General features: G+C 40.6%; 1 protein-coding gene across 1 annotated transcript in view; it reads right to left on the bottom strand.

The window, feature by feature from the left end:
- Positions 1 to 15,342, bottom strand: part of DCHS2 (dachsous cadherin-related 2) — a 108,714-nt gene that overhangs the window by 21,528 nt on the left and 71,844 nt on the right. The window contains exons 9-13 of the mRNA XM_077300054.1: positions 14,110 to 14,950; positions 12,271 to 12,510; positions 7,019 to 7,153; positions 6,403 to 6,612; positions 3,826 to 4,683 (exon numbers count right to left, since the gene is read on the bottom strand). Of these exons, the coding sequence (XP_077156169.1) occupies positions 3,826 to 4,683; positions 6,403 to 6,612; positions 7,019 to 7,153; positions 12,271 to 12,510; positions 14,110 to 14,950 (2,284 nt within the window). The remainder of the gene's footprint in view (positions 1 to 3,825; positions 4,684 to 6,402; positions 6,613 to 7,018; positions 7,154 to 12,270; positions 12,511 to 14,109; positions 14,951 to 15,342) is intronic.

Raw genomic sequence — 15,342 nt, 5'->3', positions numbered from 1 at the left:
CTTCATGAACAAATCATGTGACCTTTCCCCATGAGCAATCAGAGTCAATTACTGGTGCCATCTTAAGCATTCAGGCCAATAGGCTTGGAAGGGTAGAGCTGCTTAGGGTGACGCCAGCTGGCAAACGATACTTTGTTCTTCAAGCCAAGGGTGTTTGGATTAATAACCACTGATTGGGGGGGGAGGTGGAATTGTGCAAAGATCACTGCGGACCTCTCGCTGACTAGTGGGAAGTTTGTATATGTAAAGTCACATTCAAAATCAGCACATTTACAGTTCAGGCACAAATACCATCTTGCCTTCCCTGTGGATGCCCATGCTCTGAACTAGTACTATCAGTCATAGTTTGCCAGTTGAGATGTTACAGGGAAATGGAGCTAGTGTTATGTCAAAAGTAGCTAACTGACTCTGAGCAAAAGGGGAACAGTAAGTGCATGATAACATGCTAGCAAAAAGGGGAGGGTTCCCCACCACCACCACTCTTTACAACTGTGCTTATCAGCCCAACCCCTCAACACATTCATAAAACTGCTTATTGAACACAAGCAGTCCATATTTCGGAAAACTGCAGAATTCAGAGGAGAAAAACAAAGTTTACAGAGGATTTAAAATACATTTGTTAGAATGAATGTCAGAAAGGATACATCAGTACTTAAAGAGGGCACCATGAAAGCAATTCTCAAGCATTTAGAAAACTGCTATCAAGGACTGAGAAAAATGTTCTTTCCCAAAAGAACTAGAAAGTAAAGAAAATCAAAATCACAGCTGAGATTCAAAGAATCACAGCTGGGATTCAAAGAATCCCAGGCCTTTGAATGATTTTTCTCAAAAAGCAGACTGTCCCATGCCGCACTGCAAGAAGGTGTTAACATTTTCACCAGGCTACACTTTTTCAGCGTGGTGCATCATGTAGATAAGCACAGTTTGCTATTAACATCAGACAAAGCAATACAGCTGTCCAGAAGAAATCTGGTCTATAACAGAGATAGACACAACAAACATAGTTTGTAATATAGACAGGAAGAATAAATTAAACACAAGACATTATCCTGACCAAACACAGCATATTTAACAGTCACTAAGCTTAAAAAAACTTTTAACAAGAAATATTTTTTACAAGATTTTGTCAAGATTTATCCTGCCTGTTGTGAAACCAATTCTGAAATGTGGAAATTGATTTTAATCAGCTGCGATGGATTCAGGTTACTGTACATTGACCTTTCCCAAATGAGATTTTATTATATTACAGGAAACATCTTGTAAATACAAACAGACTTTCATTTTAGAGCTGGAACATACCATCTTTCTAGTTCGGCTTTGCTGATAGTTCAAAACAAATCCCATGTTTAGTACTTAACACTATAATTTCTTTTTTAACAACAAAGGAAATGTTAACTGCCTTGCTATTTGGTTCTAAGCTAGCCACATAAGCAATAACATTTATGTAGAAAATACACATGATGCTCTTTGCAAAGGCTCAGATGTTGAGGAGAAATTACAAGCAGAATACATGAAGGGTGGGAATCTATACAGAAGTGAAAGATGGAGGAGACAGGTGTGAAACAGCTGTATGTATTAATGCAGCACAAGCACCATTTTTCTGATCAGTGATCAGTTACCTTAGGGAGGGAGGGAAGAGGGGGAGATTGTCCTATGTGGCAACCATGCTAAACCACTGATCAGGCAAACTTAGTATAATCTGTATTTTGACTAGAAGAATGGCCTAGCCATTGGGAGGAGACCAAACTTGGAAAAGGAAGAAAGCCTGAGCAGGGGAGGGGAAATGGAACTGCACAGTGATTAAGGAGAGCCCAGGTGCTTCCAAGTTTTCTCAATCCTTCAACGGATGTGGCTATCACTGCAGCTGTTGAAAACCTCTTCATTTGAATGAAGACAGCCTGTAACAATCCCTGCTTCTTGAATGGCTACCAGGGGATGTACAAATGAATGCAATGGCAACCAGAAGCACCATGTTGGGGGCCCCTGACATAGGCAGGTTTCTTTTCCCAATGGTTCTGTTTCAGTTCCATTGCTTTGTTTTAGCAAGACTCTTTGCTGTTGATCTGCTTTTTGTACTCTGCTCAGTGACTGACAGAATGAGTTTTCTGTCTCATATCTAACCACCCAGAGCTGTAAAGAATGGGTGGTACAAAAACCCAAATAAATGAATGAATGAATATTTTGCTTAGCCCCCCAGTATTATTCTGTTTTATTAAGAACCTCTGCTATTAGACAGAAATGTTTTATTATACTTTGTAATTTGCTGGCTGATTGACAGAATAGTTCTTATTCATATCTGTGATCTGCCTTGAGTCTCAGTAACAAAGGCAGACTATAAAGGAAGCTAAAACTGGGAGATCAGATGATCCCCTCCAGGTTAGATCATCACTGGTAGTGGAGCCAGCACCCATAGATTGTCCTTTGAGGTGCAGAGAAGGAGCTGTCTGATCTGGTAGAGGGGAGGATAGGTCTTTTTTTTTTGGCCACTGGGATATTTATGCTTTAACAGGGGGATAAGAGGTTTTTATGTATTTTACTAGCAATAAAGCCCATTGCAACCAAGAATGCAATGGGCGCTAGGACCCAGGCGACACTGGCAGGCGCAGATCTGTCTCTCACAGCAGGAGCCATAGGAGGTAATCAGGGCTCCTTCGTAGCAGGGAAGCATGGGTTATTTGCAGTTTGGGGCTCGTTTGCAGTTTGTCTCTGTCTGTCTGTCTCTCTCCCTCGCAGCAGGAGCCATAACAGGCAATCAGGGGTTGTTTGCGGTTTGGCAGGGCTCTCTTGTGTCTCTGTGTGTCTCTCTCAGAGGTCTGAGAGCAAAGTGGCTAGCATCCAGGGAAGGAGGGCGGGAGCTGGAGAGGGAGAACCAATCAGCAAAGCTGGCTGCACCCGGATTGGCCCTATTCCATCTTGGACAGCCAGGACACTCTCCACCCCCAGTGCTGTTTCACAAATATTAAGAGGAACAATGGATAAGGATATGGGGTATTATTTTATGTAACCGAACATAAGACGGCTTGGCTGATAGAGGCGGGCAATAAAGCTAATAGTAGTAGTAGTGGTAGTAGCAGTAGTTGTTGTAGTAGTTGTAGAAGTAGAAGAAAAAGGAAGGAAGTTGGAAGGAGCTGTACTGGCCATCTAGATCAGCCCCATGCTCAATGCAGGATCAGCCTAAAGCATCCTTGATAAGTATCTGTCCAGCCGCTGCTTGAAGACTGTCTGTGAGGGGGAGCTCACCACTTCCTTTGGCAGCCGATTCCACTGCTGAACTACTCTGACTGTGAAAATCACTGAGCAGAGTACAGAAAACTTCCTGTGCCATTATAGACAGAATTACACCCTTCTAAGTTCACTGAAGTCACTGGGTTCAGAAAGCTTTAGATAGGGACTGTAAGACACAAACAACTTCATGTGTCCCTGGAACAACTATGTAAATATGTTAAACTTCCTCTGGCAAATCCATGAAAAGGGTATGCATCAATATTTTGATCACCTTGCTGAGTTCTAATTACAAAGCTTATCAAGGCTATCTATGAAGAACAATGAATTACTGTGGAAGTATTTCAGAAAGATGAGCTAAGATGAGAGTATTCTGCAGTGTCAAGTTTTCTTTCCTAATTTGCAGTACAGGATATCTTTGAGAATTCAAAAACCAAAAAAGCCAGGAGGTAACATACTTTGCTAAAATTATAATAGCTATGAAGCATGGAATACCTATTTCCAAAAGTTCAAAATCCCCAAAATTATACGTTGCTTTACTTTGTGTAAGAATTAATGATCGCCCAGCTGCACAGTAAGCACAAATTATGATAGGCTACCCACCTTTTTCAGTGTTTTCAGGCACGGTTATTTCATACTGACTGTGACTGGAAGGAAGTGTCTCTGTTAGTGTTTCAGAAGAGATGGTCAAAACAGCAGTAGCCGTTCTAGCTGGAACTCCTTGATCAGAAGCCAATATGAGGAGGTGGGTAACAAAACCCTCATGAGGCACAGGTTCTTGAAGAAATATTTCTCCTGTCTTTGGATCCACCTGAAGCATGGTTTTGGGTGTTTCAAACATAAAATTCACAGCACCATTCAGACCCAGGTCTAAGTCACTGGCCTTGACAGTAGCTATGGTCTGATTTACAGATGTCTGAAAAGGCACAGAAGCTCTGACAGGATTCTGTAGGAAAAAAGGACTATTGTCATTGACATCCTCAATGTGCACAGTGACAGTAACACTGCTGCTTCTTGGTCCCTGGATTCCCAAGTCAGTTGCCACTACCCTGAATACATATTGAGATTTTTTCTCCTGGTCCAGTGGTTTTGTAGTAGTTACCGTGCCAGTAATCCAATTAATGGTAAATGCTCCAAGGGTATCATCCACAACAGAGTATCTAACATCTCCATTTGGGCCCCTATCGCCATCGACAGCATGCAATTCAAGAACAGCCGATCCTTCTCCAAGGTCTTCTCTCACAGAGGTTTGATAGTGGTTTCTTGCAAACAAAGGACTGTTGTCATTTTCATCAAGGACAGTGATCTGTACGTGGGTCAAGGAGCTTTTCTGTGGATTGCCCAAGTCAGAGCACTCAATTATGAGAGTAAAGTTGTTGACAATCTCTCTGTCCAAGCTACAAGTGGTGGAAAGGTCTCCAGAAGTTTCATTCAAAGCAAAATATCCTCTAACATTTCCGTCTTTAAAAAATGAAGCAAAAAATAAGGGTCAGCAGACTAATCACAATTCTGAAATTCTGTCTGTAGGTCAACTCAGCTAACTGCAGTGATATAATCCAATAGCTTGTACAGTTATTGTAACAATGTGCTTTAGGGTACCTGGATCCACAACTTTTATGAGAATTAAAATCTGCTTTTCATTTAAGTTTGTGGACAGTGATGACAGTAAATGCAAAGCATCAATTTACAAAGCAGCTCCTTTGCCAGATGAATGTTTTCCCTTCACCCTCCCCAAATTCACATTGTAAAATCTATTATAATTGTGCTTCTGAGCAAAGTAGTAATTGCCAATTCAGTGAAACACCGGAAATCTACATTAACTGGAAAAAAGGGCACAGAGGTAATTTGCTCATTCCCATCTCCAATAGTTGGGCTGAAGTATTAATAGCATTATTCGTTTAAAAATGAAAAATAATTATGAAGCAATTATGGGAAGATAAAATACAGGATCTTTTAAAAAGTGAAGTATAAAGTTTCCACAGCAAAATTAAGCAAAAAACGAGTGTATATACATATTTATTTATTTACTGCCCTCTCTACACAAGTGAACTAGGCTGGTGAGCAACATGTTCAACATTAAAATCACAGGTAACAATTCTAAAATCCACCCCTGGGTGCAGTCCCAGAATGGGGATGCAATATAAGAGGGAGGCCAGTTAGATATCGACGTTGACTGTTTTATTGGCTTCAATCGTCGGTCTGGTGGAAGAGCTCAGTTTTACAGGCCCTGCAGAACTCTAGTGAGATCCAACAAGGCCCTGATGTTTTCTGGGAGCTCATTCCACCAGGCAGGAGCCAATGCTGAAAAGGCTCTGGCTCTGGTTGAGGCCAGCCAAATTTCTTAGGGGCTGGGAACCTCTAGCCTGTTTGCATTGGCTGAACACAAGACATTTCTGGAGACAAATTTGGAGAGGTGGTCCCTTAGGTACACAGTCTGAATCTGGGAACTCTCTGTATTAAAAAATATTTGTTTTGGAGCTGTTGAGGGGAAGGGAATAAAGTGTGTTGTACCTCTGTGCCACAACCACTTTTTCATTTAATGAGATCCAAAATCCCCAATAAATTATCTTAGTAGACCAAAGACTAAAAACAACAACAGACAAATTTGAATCCAGAACAGATCAGTGGTGTGTAACAGAAATCTATAATCTGAAATACAGCATATATCAAAAAACATCACTCTGCACTAATAGGCAAAATGAAAGGAATTATGTAGGCCAGAATTTCTCATAGTGCAAGTCTTACTGGTTGCAGCGGATACCAATTATCAACATTTTGAAATATAGGGCCTCCGGATCACAGGAAATGCTATTTGCTTGAAAGAGAGACTACGGTTTAACTCTGGGTAACTGACCTAATGCATCTCCTGCAAGCACAAGCCAATTTCCTGTACTATAGGACACAATGCTTTACAGTGTAATCCTACACAGACAAGCAATGGGCTTAGAGGGGTACAATTCTGTTTAGGATTGCAATGTTAAGCACAAGGCTGAAACAAAATAAGTTAATTGTGCCAAAGAACACAAATTGTAACCTAAATGATTTTTTTAAGTTAAATAAAATATCTGAGGATTTCTGCCTTGATTCTTGGTAAGAACAGTAGACTATAAATGATATAATAACTATTTGCTTTGAAATGTTTGTCATTATAAAGCAGTACGTTACCAAATGGTAATTTACCAATGATGTGACATTGCACAGTTCCGTTATTGGCAGCATCCATGTCCATAGTCAGTATAGTTGATATTACTGAAGGATCTTGATTCTCTAGAATCTGGATCTCAGAAGCAGGAAGGAGGAACTTGGGAGTGTGGTCATTTTCATCCAGGATTCTGATGATGACTGATGCTGTGCTGGATAAAACAGGGCTTCCACTGTCTCGAACTAAAACTGAGTAGACAAGCACATTACAAAGAGAATTTCTAACCATACATATTTCTAACCATACATATATATATATACATTTAATAATTTAACTGCTCATCAGTAAGTAATATCAGAACAGCAAACTAAATGGACTAGATGGCCCAGGAGGTCCCTTCCAACTCTATGATTCTAAATATGAGATAAAACAAATGCACATGTTTTTGAAAATACTACATTCTTCTTTTCATCTAATTTGAGGACAATATCCATATTGCACAATGAATAAAACCCCAATGAAAAATAACACTTCAATTACATGCAGAATTTATACAACATCCATTAAACTGAATGTGTCTACTGTATCATGTCCAGCATGGCTAAATGCCTACGTGACATGAAGCTTTCCATGTCACATCTCAATTGTTTTTACCTTTAATAGTGAAGATCTCTTGTGTTTCTCTGTCAAGTGAAATGTCCGTTGTTATCTCACCAGTATGAGAGTTTATCTGAAAAGCATTATGCCCAGGTCCCGGAAAAATTTCATACTGAAGCAAAGAATTGGTTCCTTAAAATACAAAGCCGAAATCAGTAACATCTATGTAGATCAACTACAGTATTAATTCCCTTGATATTGGTTTACTAGCTTGCCTGACAAGTAAATGTTTCATATAAAGAAGGAGATAAATGAATTCATCATAATCTACATACTGTTGCTTACGTGTTATTTAATCATGTAAATCATGCAAACATTTCTGTTCTATTATGAAGGCTCAGTGCAACTTTAGGGACCATCTAAAGAGCATTTCAGGTCTGTCCAAGTGCTTACATGTGCCTAGTAGGATTTCTCTCTCTCGTTCTCCTTCTCTCTCTCTCTCAGAATATTACATTACATTAAAAGACATTTTGAAACTCTAGATATCAACAGGAGCAAAAATCAAAGGCAGTCTTGCAGAAGTAGTTTTGAGGTTCTCAAGAAGGCAACCAAAATCTAACGGTTATGACAGTCAATGTCAGAATTACATATGAAGGAAAAGCTATGATGCCTGAGAAGGACCACTGCAAAATCTAGTAATCAACACCTGTGATGATTTGATAGCATTTACACACAAGTCCATTGTCTCGTCTCATCTCAGGAATATATAAAAGAATAATTGCAGAGGGTAGCCATGTTGGTCTGCAGGGAACAGCGAGACTTGAGCCCAGTAGCACTTTAGAGACCAACAAGATTCTGTGGGGATAGGCTTTCAAGGGTCAAAGCTCTCTTCATTAGATATGAGTCAGAACAGAGATCTCCAAGTCCTTGATCCCATTCAGAATGGGGAGGGGGTGTTGCAAATAATAGACTGAAGATGTAGAGGCACAATGGCCATGGTCCAGGTTGACTGGAGCAACGGGCATTAAATGCTTGGGGGCAGTTCTGAATTCCTTCTTACAATACCACTCCCACTGTCTTACTGGGATATAAGGAAGCAGAGATCTCCATTCCAACTCATATCCAATGAATGGAGATTTGGTTCTCAGTAGCTGATACCCTGAAAATGTGTTGGTCTCTAAGATGCTTCTGGATTCAAATCTAGATATAAAAGAACATAAAAGAATAAGTTGCCATTAATGTAAGGAATAAAAGGAAGCTGTTCAAGTCATTTTGAATATACTGCATCAGATCATTCTAATGATGTTGTCCACAAGAGATAAAGCAACAGCAGGTTAAAAATGGAAACACAAACTTCATCTTAAAAACACAGGGTGGAAATTGGTTCCATAAAGAATCAACCACATTTTTATGTTGGAGACCCACATCAACAGTTTTGTTCATCCAAGGCTCTGAAAGGTCTGCTTTCACTGAGATCCCACTCAGTATTTCTGTGTCTCCCTCCCCGTCCCTCCCGGTTTTTACTTATAACTGAGGGAACCACAGCTACATAGTTCATATTGTATTCCGAACTGTTTGGTTATCGTGTGAGATCATTATCACACTGAGAGTTGTAGGAGAAAAAGCCACTTAGGAAATCTAGCAGCTGCTAGTTTCTTTATACAGCTGTATGCCTTCTGTATGCTGTGGGAATCTTATTTCCTACTCTCATCCTTTATTGCATCAGAATAAATTGCTCCCATATTTCTTGTGGTCTCAATGCTCTCTTGAGGAAAGCATGGCATCGTTTTCACAATATGCTACGCAGCAAAATAACTGATGCTATTAACTAAAATAAATTTAATCCTACATTATGAACAGAGAAAAATGAAAACATATCTTAGGTTACTGTGTATTATATAGGAATGCAAGAAGAGCCTGCTGGACCTGATCAGATCTCCTGGTGCACAGTGGCCACCAGGTGCTCTAGGAGGGGCACAGAGGCCAGGGCTTTTCCTGTGGCTTTCCACTAGCCCCTGGCATTCAGAGGAATACTGTCTCATGGGGATTTCATTTAACGGCCATCGATAGCCATTCTCCATAGATCTGGCTAATTTTTTGAAGCAAGCTAGGTCTGTGGCCTTAGCAACACTTTGATGCAGTAAGTTTAATTAGGTGTTACATGAAGGACTTAATTTTATCAGTCCTAACTATAAGGCAAGCCTCTTGTGGCGCAGAGTGGTAAGCGGCAGAAATGCTCTCTGAAGCTGTCTGTCCATGAGGCTGGGAGTTCGATCCCAGCAGCCGGCTCAAGGTTGACTCAGCCTTCCATCCTTCCGAGGTTGGTAAAAAGAGTACCCGGATTGCTGGGGGGTAAAACGGTAATGACTGGGGAAGGCACTGGCAAGGCCACCCTGTATTGAGTCTGCCATGAAAACGCTGGAGGGCGTCACCCCGAGGGTCAGACATGACTCAGTGCTTGCACAGGGGATACCTTTACCTTTAACTATAAGGCATCATTTTTGTTTGGTGCCACTAAGCTCTAGGATTTAGGGAAAAGGGGTGACAAATTCTCTTCAGTCACTTTCTCCATAATGTGTATAACACTATATATTTCTATCCTTTTCACGTATTTAACATTTCATTTTGGTTAGTCTTCTGCCACAAAAACCTCCAAAAAGTTTACAAACAGAAAGCAGGCTTTATATCCTGTCCTAGTTATCTGTGTCACTGTAATTGTTTCTTTTAAATTGTGAACAACTAGGGTCTCCTATTTGTATAATATTATAGCCAGTATCCAAAGAGCCATACTAAGCAGGTCTACTCAGAACTTATTCAGTGTTTTTTAGGATTGCAGGGTCAGCTGCTCCTGCTGTTAATAAATTGCTGAGGACTTTTGAGTAGAAAAATGGCTAGAAAGGAGAGATCCCAATCCCCAGCGCGGCACACCTCTGCTCAAATCTCCAGCCTCCTAAACATGGTTAGTTTCTAAAACGTACTCCAAGGAAATTCATATGCAACTCATATCACTATAACCGTGGTTTTAAGACCTTGGCACAGCACCCCTGAATATAACTGGGACCATCCGCAGAATCCCCCAGAAAGGCTATGCTTTCTTTCTTTTTATTAATTTCTTATTTTCTTTTTCTTTATTTCTTAATTCCCATATTCCAATTCAAGTTGTTTTGAGGAGGATTTTATTTCCCTGTCCTATCTTGAGCACTTTAGGGGTATTCTGAAATCCCCAAGTGCTCAAAACTTTGTTCAAGTCATTGGGTCCCATCTAGATGCTGGAGTCGAGCAACAGACTACAAGCCCCTTTGTGGGAATATGTAGTGAGAATATGCGTGTGACTGTGCATCAGCTCTGCACCCATGTACCACTTCTCTTCCTCTGAGCCAACCAGGAAGGGTGGGCTATAAAAATAAAATAACAATGATAATTATATTATTATATTATTTTTCATTTCCTCCAATGAACCTTGCTGGACTTTACCCATTGGCAGGCTCATATGTTTACTCCCTTCTTACCCACTTTCTTTCTGTGACTTTGCTTAGGTTATGATTTAGTAGATGCTAGGATTTACAGAACTCTGCTTTAGTGTGCATGTGTTTTTCTAACTTGGTATTGTTTTTCTCCAATTTCCTTTGCTATTGGTTTTCTAAATAAGCTTTCAACTTGTAACCCACATCCGTTTATTTCTAAGAATCTGTTCACCCATATGAGGCATTAGATCAAATCTTGGACCTTGGCATACAACTTGACAAAACTTCCCAGTAATGTCTCTGGGTGCACAAGAGTATGGGTTCTGGATATGTTCATGGAGATATTCCTGTAGTTTCAGCATAAAAATTCACTTCCTTGTGCTGAAGAAACCAATTCCTACTTGTTTGAAATTTGGGGGATAATCTGTCAGGTGGCTTGGAGGTTTCTTGGTGGGTAAGTCTCCCTACATGTGCAGCACATCATTTTGTATTCTGGTCTATCTTTTAAGTACCTCTGTTCATACTGCTGATAGAAACAATTTATAGAAAAAACATGCAGCTCCAGTTTGAGTATTACTAGGATATTATTTCCCTGCCCATGAGTATGTATAAAGCTACAGTTCAAATATAATAAAATCCAGGTGGACAATGATTGCAATGCATGCTTTTATGCATATTCTTCGGTGCAGAAGAAAATGTAGAGCCAGTTTGGTGTAGTGGTTAGGAGGGCGGACTTCTAATCTGGCATGCCTGGTTCAATTCTGCACTCCCCCACAGGCAGCCAGCTGGGTGACCTTGGGCTCGCCACGGCACTGATAAAACTGTTCTGACAGAGCTCTCTCAGCCTCACCCACCCCACAGGGTGTCTGTTGTGGGGAGAGGAGTGGGAAGGCGACTGTAAGCCACTTTGAGACTCCTTTGGGTAGAGAAAAGCGGCATATAAGAACCAACTTTTCTTCTTCCTCTTCCTCTTCTTATGGAAACAAGTGGAAACAATACTTCTTCTCCAGTGGAAACAATACTGCTTAGCTAGTGTTAGCTGCCTAAGCTTCACTGGGCCAGTGGTCATCATGTTGTAGCTGCCATCGCTTGCCCAGTTGTATTGGAATTGAATTCCCCTAAAACCATATGAATTCTTTTTTTGCCCAAGACTGCAAAAATCATATCTTGTGAGCTCACAATTTTCTCCTTTTGTTCCTAACCTTAGCTTTCAACTAGAAAAGACATTTAATGTACAAACTAAGCCTTTTGTACCATTACTTTTATTGATGAAATATGCCTGGGATTACAGTGCCCCACTCTGGCCAAAGGAGAATAATGCATGTTTGCAATTAATATTAAAATGTCCTTTGTGGCAAATTGCTTTTGAAACAGTAAAATCAAGTGGCTTAGGACTTTTTTTTTTAGTGAAGTCTTCCTTTTACATTTACCCAACCACATCCAGTCATCAGTTCTACTTTTTTACTTTCTTCTTTTTTACATAACCACCACCTACATTCTGTTGCTGTGTATAAAGAACTGTGAAAAGTGAATGTCACACTGACAGCAGAAAAGGATCAGACCTGGGTATCTCTGGATCCCCTTACTCAATCCCCCCCCCGATCTTAGTAGATACAGATGCTCAAATTTAATCAAAAGCACTTCTGCATGAATTTACACTGTTTGCGTAAAGAAACTGCTGTTTAACACTGGCGGGAGTTCCTTGTGTAAAAAAAATATCAAGATTAAGTATTTGAATCAAAAATTAATCTTACGAGTTTGTAAGTGTAACAAAGGAGGGAGGTGAGAAAGGTGTAATATTTTCCATATGACAGGAATGTCTGGGGAAAGGGGAGATTTGATTACCTGAATCTTTGTCTGTAGCTTTTATTTTTATGACAAACTCTCCTGGGTCTTTGTTTTCATAAATGGAAGCTTGATATTGGTCTTTTGTAAACACTGGTGGCTCATCATTTACATCGAGAACAATTATCGTCAGCATCTGAGTTGCAGACAGTGCTGGAGTGCCGTCATCCACAGCCACAATGGTCAAGTTATAATACTCCTGGTTTTCACGGTCCAAAGCAAAGGTGCTTGTTAGCAATCCTATGGTAAAGAGGAAACACAGCCATGTGGACACTAATTTATTCCAGTGCAACTTTTGTCACTACAAAGTGTTACTATGGCTTGGATCACAACACCAAACGATGGTTTACGATAACTGGTGACCTTAACCCAGTCAGTTCTTTTAGAGCTGTTCTTGCAGAGCAGTTTTTTAGAGCCTCTCAGCCCACCTCTTTCACAGGGTGTCTGTTGTGGGGAGAGGAAGGGAAAGTTTTTGTAAGCTGCTTTGGGACTCCTTTGGGTGATGAAAAGCAGGGTTTGAGATGCCAAATGCTCAAAGCTTATTTTATGAGCTTTGGCTCATAAAATTGGGAATTAATTTGAAGAAGAGCTGGTTCTTATATGCCACTTTTTCTCTACCAGAAGGAGTCTCAAAGCGGCTTACGATCGCCTTCCCTTTCCTCTCCCCACAACAGACACCCTGTGAGATGGGTGAGGCTGAGAGAGCCCTGTTATCACTGCTCAGTCAGAACAGTTTTATCAGTGCTGTGATGAGCCCAAGGACACCCAGCTGGCTGCAAGTGGAGGAGTGGGGAGTCAAACCTGGCTCACCAGAGTAGAAGTACATGCTCCTAACCACTACACCAAGCTGAATTGGGTAGTGACTTTCTGAGAATACCACTAGATCACCTGTGCTATGACAAACCAAGAATGCATGTGATTTTTCACTCACTTTACACCTGAGCTTGAAGATGAGTCTCAAACACCGAGACTGGAATGCATTATTTGAGTTTCCAAGCAGATTAGAATGTTGTTTTCAGATGGATGCTTGTCATTCAAATACTTGCTGCTGCTATTTATTTTGTTGCAAAAATAAATGTGTTTCATTGAGTTTTCTTGTCTTTCTTCACTCTCACACCCCAAACCATTCTCAAACTCTACCAGCAGGAAGAATTTGCTTGTGGGCAGATCACACAACTGGACAGGGCACGCTCAGGGAATCACCATTTCTTACCTACTCAGCACACTTATCTTCTGATGCACACTGATCTTCTGAAGGTGGAGTGACCGATGTAAGTGTCACTTGTCAATTCAGACGGCATGGGAAGGCCATAGTTAGACCACCCTGAGCCAGACTGCAGTTTCCAATTCTGGTTTGCTGACTGGTCACAAACCAGGAATAGGTCAGTTTGGTCATCACATCAGGTCACTGTTAACTTTCCCTAATCATGGCTTGCCATGAATTATGAGCAGTCTTTGTGCACTGCCCTCACCTTAACTGTTTATTGTGACTCAACTGCCATAACATGGAGTTCAGAGTGTGAGACTGTGGGGACCTGTCAGCTTCCATGCAATCATATGCAATTTGCAATTTCTCTGCCCGTATCTGTTGCCACATGCTGCACCCACTGCAGGCTGAACTGTGCACAAGCAGGAAGAGCTTCTGCCATACATACTGACCACACGCTGTCACCCCCTAGCAGAAAATAGTTTAGGGAAAGAAAATATTTGGTGTGCTGGAAAAAGACCTCTTTCTATATCATTATTGCCATGTGTGCAATTATTGCCTTGTTTAAAACATGGGAGTAAGAGAACTCAAACTGAGATCTCACTGTAGCCAATTTTACTTTTGCACCTTACCTGAAGATTTGTCCAGTGCAAACACCCGGTCTTCATTACTTGAGAGAAGATAATATGTGATTTGTCCATTCCTTCCTTGGTCTGGATCATGAGCAACTATGCAGTGTACTGGGGAGCCTATCTCTGCATCCTCTCTGATGTAGGAAAAAGGTGATGAAACAAAGGTGGGGGGGTTGTCATTGACATCCAAAATGATTATTTCTGCAGTCAGTGAACCTTGTCTGCGGTCAGTCAAGTTCACAGCTTGATCAGCTGCCACAACTGTCAGGATAACTGACTGCACCATTTCTCGGTCAAGAGAAACTGCTGTGATTAAGCTGCCATAAAAAGGATGGATGAGAAATGGATTTTCACTGAAGTTATTCCTGTGTATAGAATACTGTATGTTGCTGTTCAGAAAACTGCCGTCTCCATCTTTTGCGTTAAATGTATACACCAAGGTGCCAATGGGAACGTTCTCCTCTACCCCAATCACAACAAAGCCATTCTGGAAAGAAGGTGAGTGGTCATTTCGATCTTCAACATTGATACTGACAAAAATAGTACTGTTTTGTGGAAGGCTATTCTGATCATCATTTACAACCACTCTAAAGAAGTAGTGAGATGCTGTTTCATAATCTAGTTCTTTGGAAAGAAGAAGATCCCCACAGGAGCTTTCGACTTCAAATGGAACATCAGAGTCTTCTTCATAAATGCTATAATGCTGCTTTTTACTGGTATACAGATGTTGACTAGGCAGTCTTAGAGATCCCAGGACCTGTGCAGGCCTAAAATTTTCTGGTATGATAAAATGTCTGATATTTTGGAAAGAAATAGAACTCACTTTAGGAAGTGGAATTACCTGAAACAAAAGAATTTTGGGAGAAAAAAAGGTTTGTGTGTGTGTGATAAGTATGTATTTAGACAAGGATGTCAATTATTAACAGTCTGAACAAAAACACTTCTATGCATATTAATATCCCTCAAGGAATGAACAGAAATCCCAACTGTTTACATTCCCAAGAGGATTCTGGTATATGTCTATTCCCTAATTACAACTGTGCAGTGGCCCAGTAAACCAAAGAGCTCTTCAGCCGTAAGCACAACACATACTATAAACAGATTAATTTGCCCATCGATTTTGTGGAAAGGTTATTAAATCACAGCAGAAATTGCTGCAGTAAGGATCTTTTTAACAGCCTGAAATGCTTCCAGCAACCACATCGACAGGCAAAAACTATACGCTTATTCAAA

Source organism: Paroedura picta, chromosome 10 (genome assembly GCF_049243985.1).
Source record: "Paroedura picta isolate Pp20150507F chromosome 10, Ppicta_v3.0, whole genome shotgun sequence".
NCBI classification, from domain to species: domain Eukaryota; kingdom Metazoa; phylum Chordata; class Lepidosauria; order Squamata; family Gekkonidae; genus Paroedura; species Paroedura picta.
This window is presented reverse-complemented; position numbering and strand designations above follow the sequence as displayed.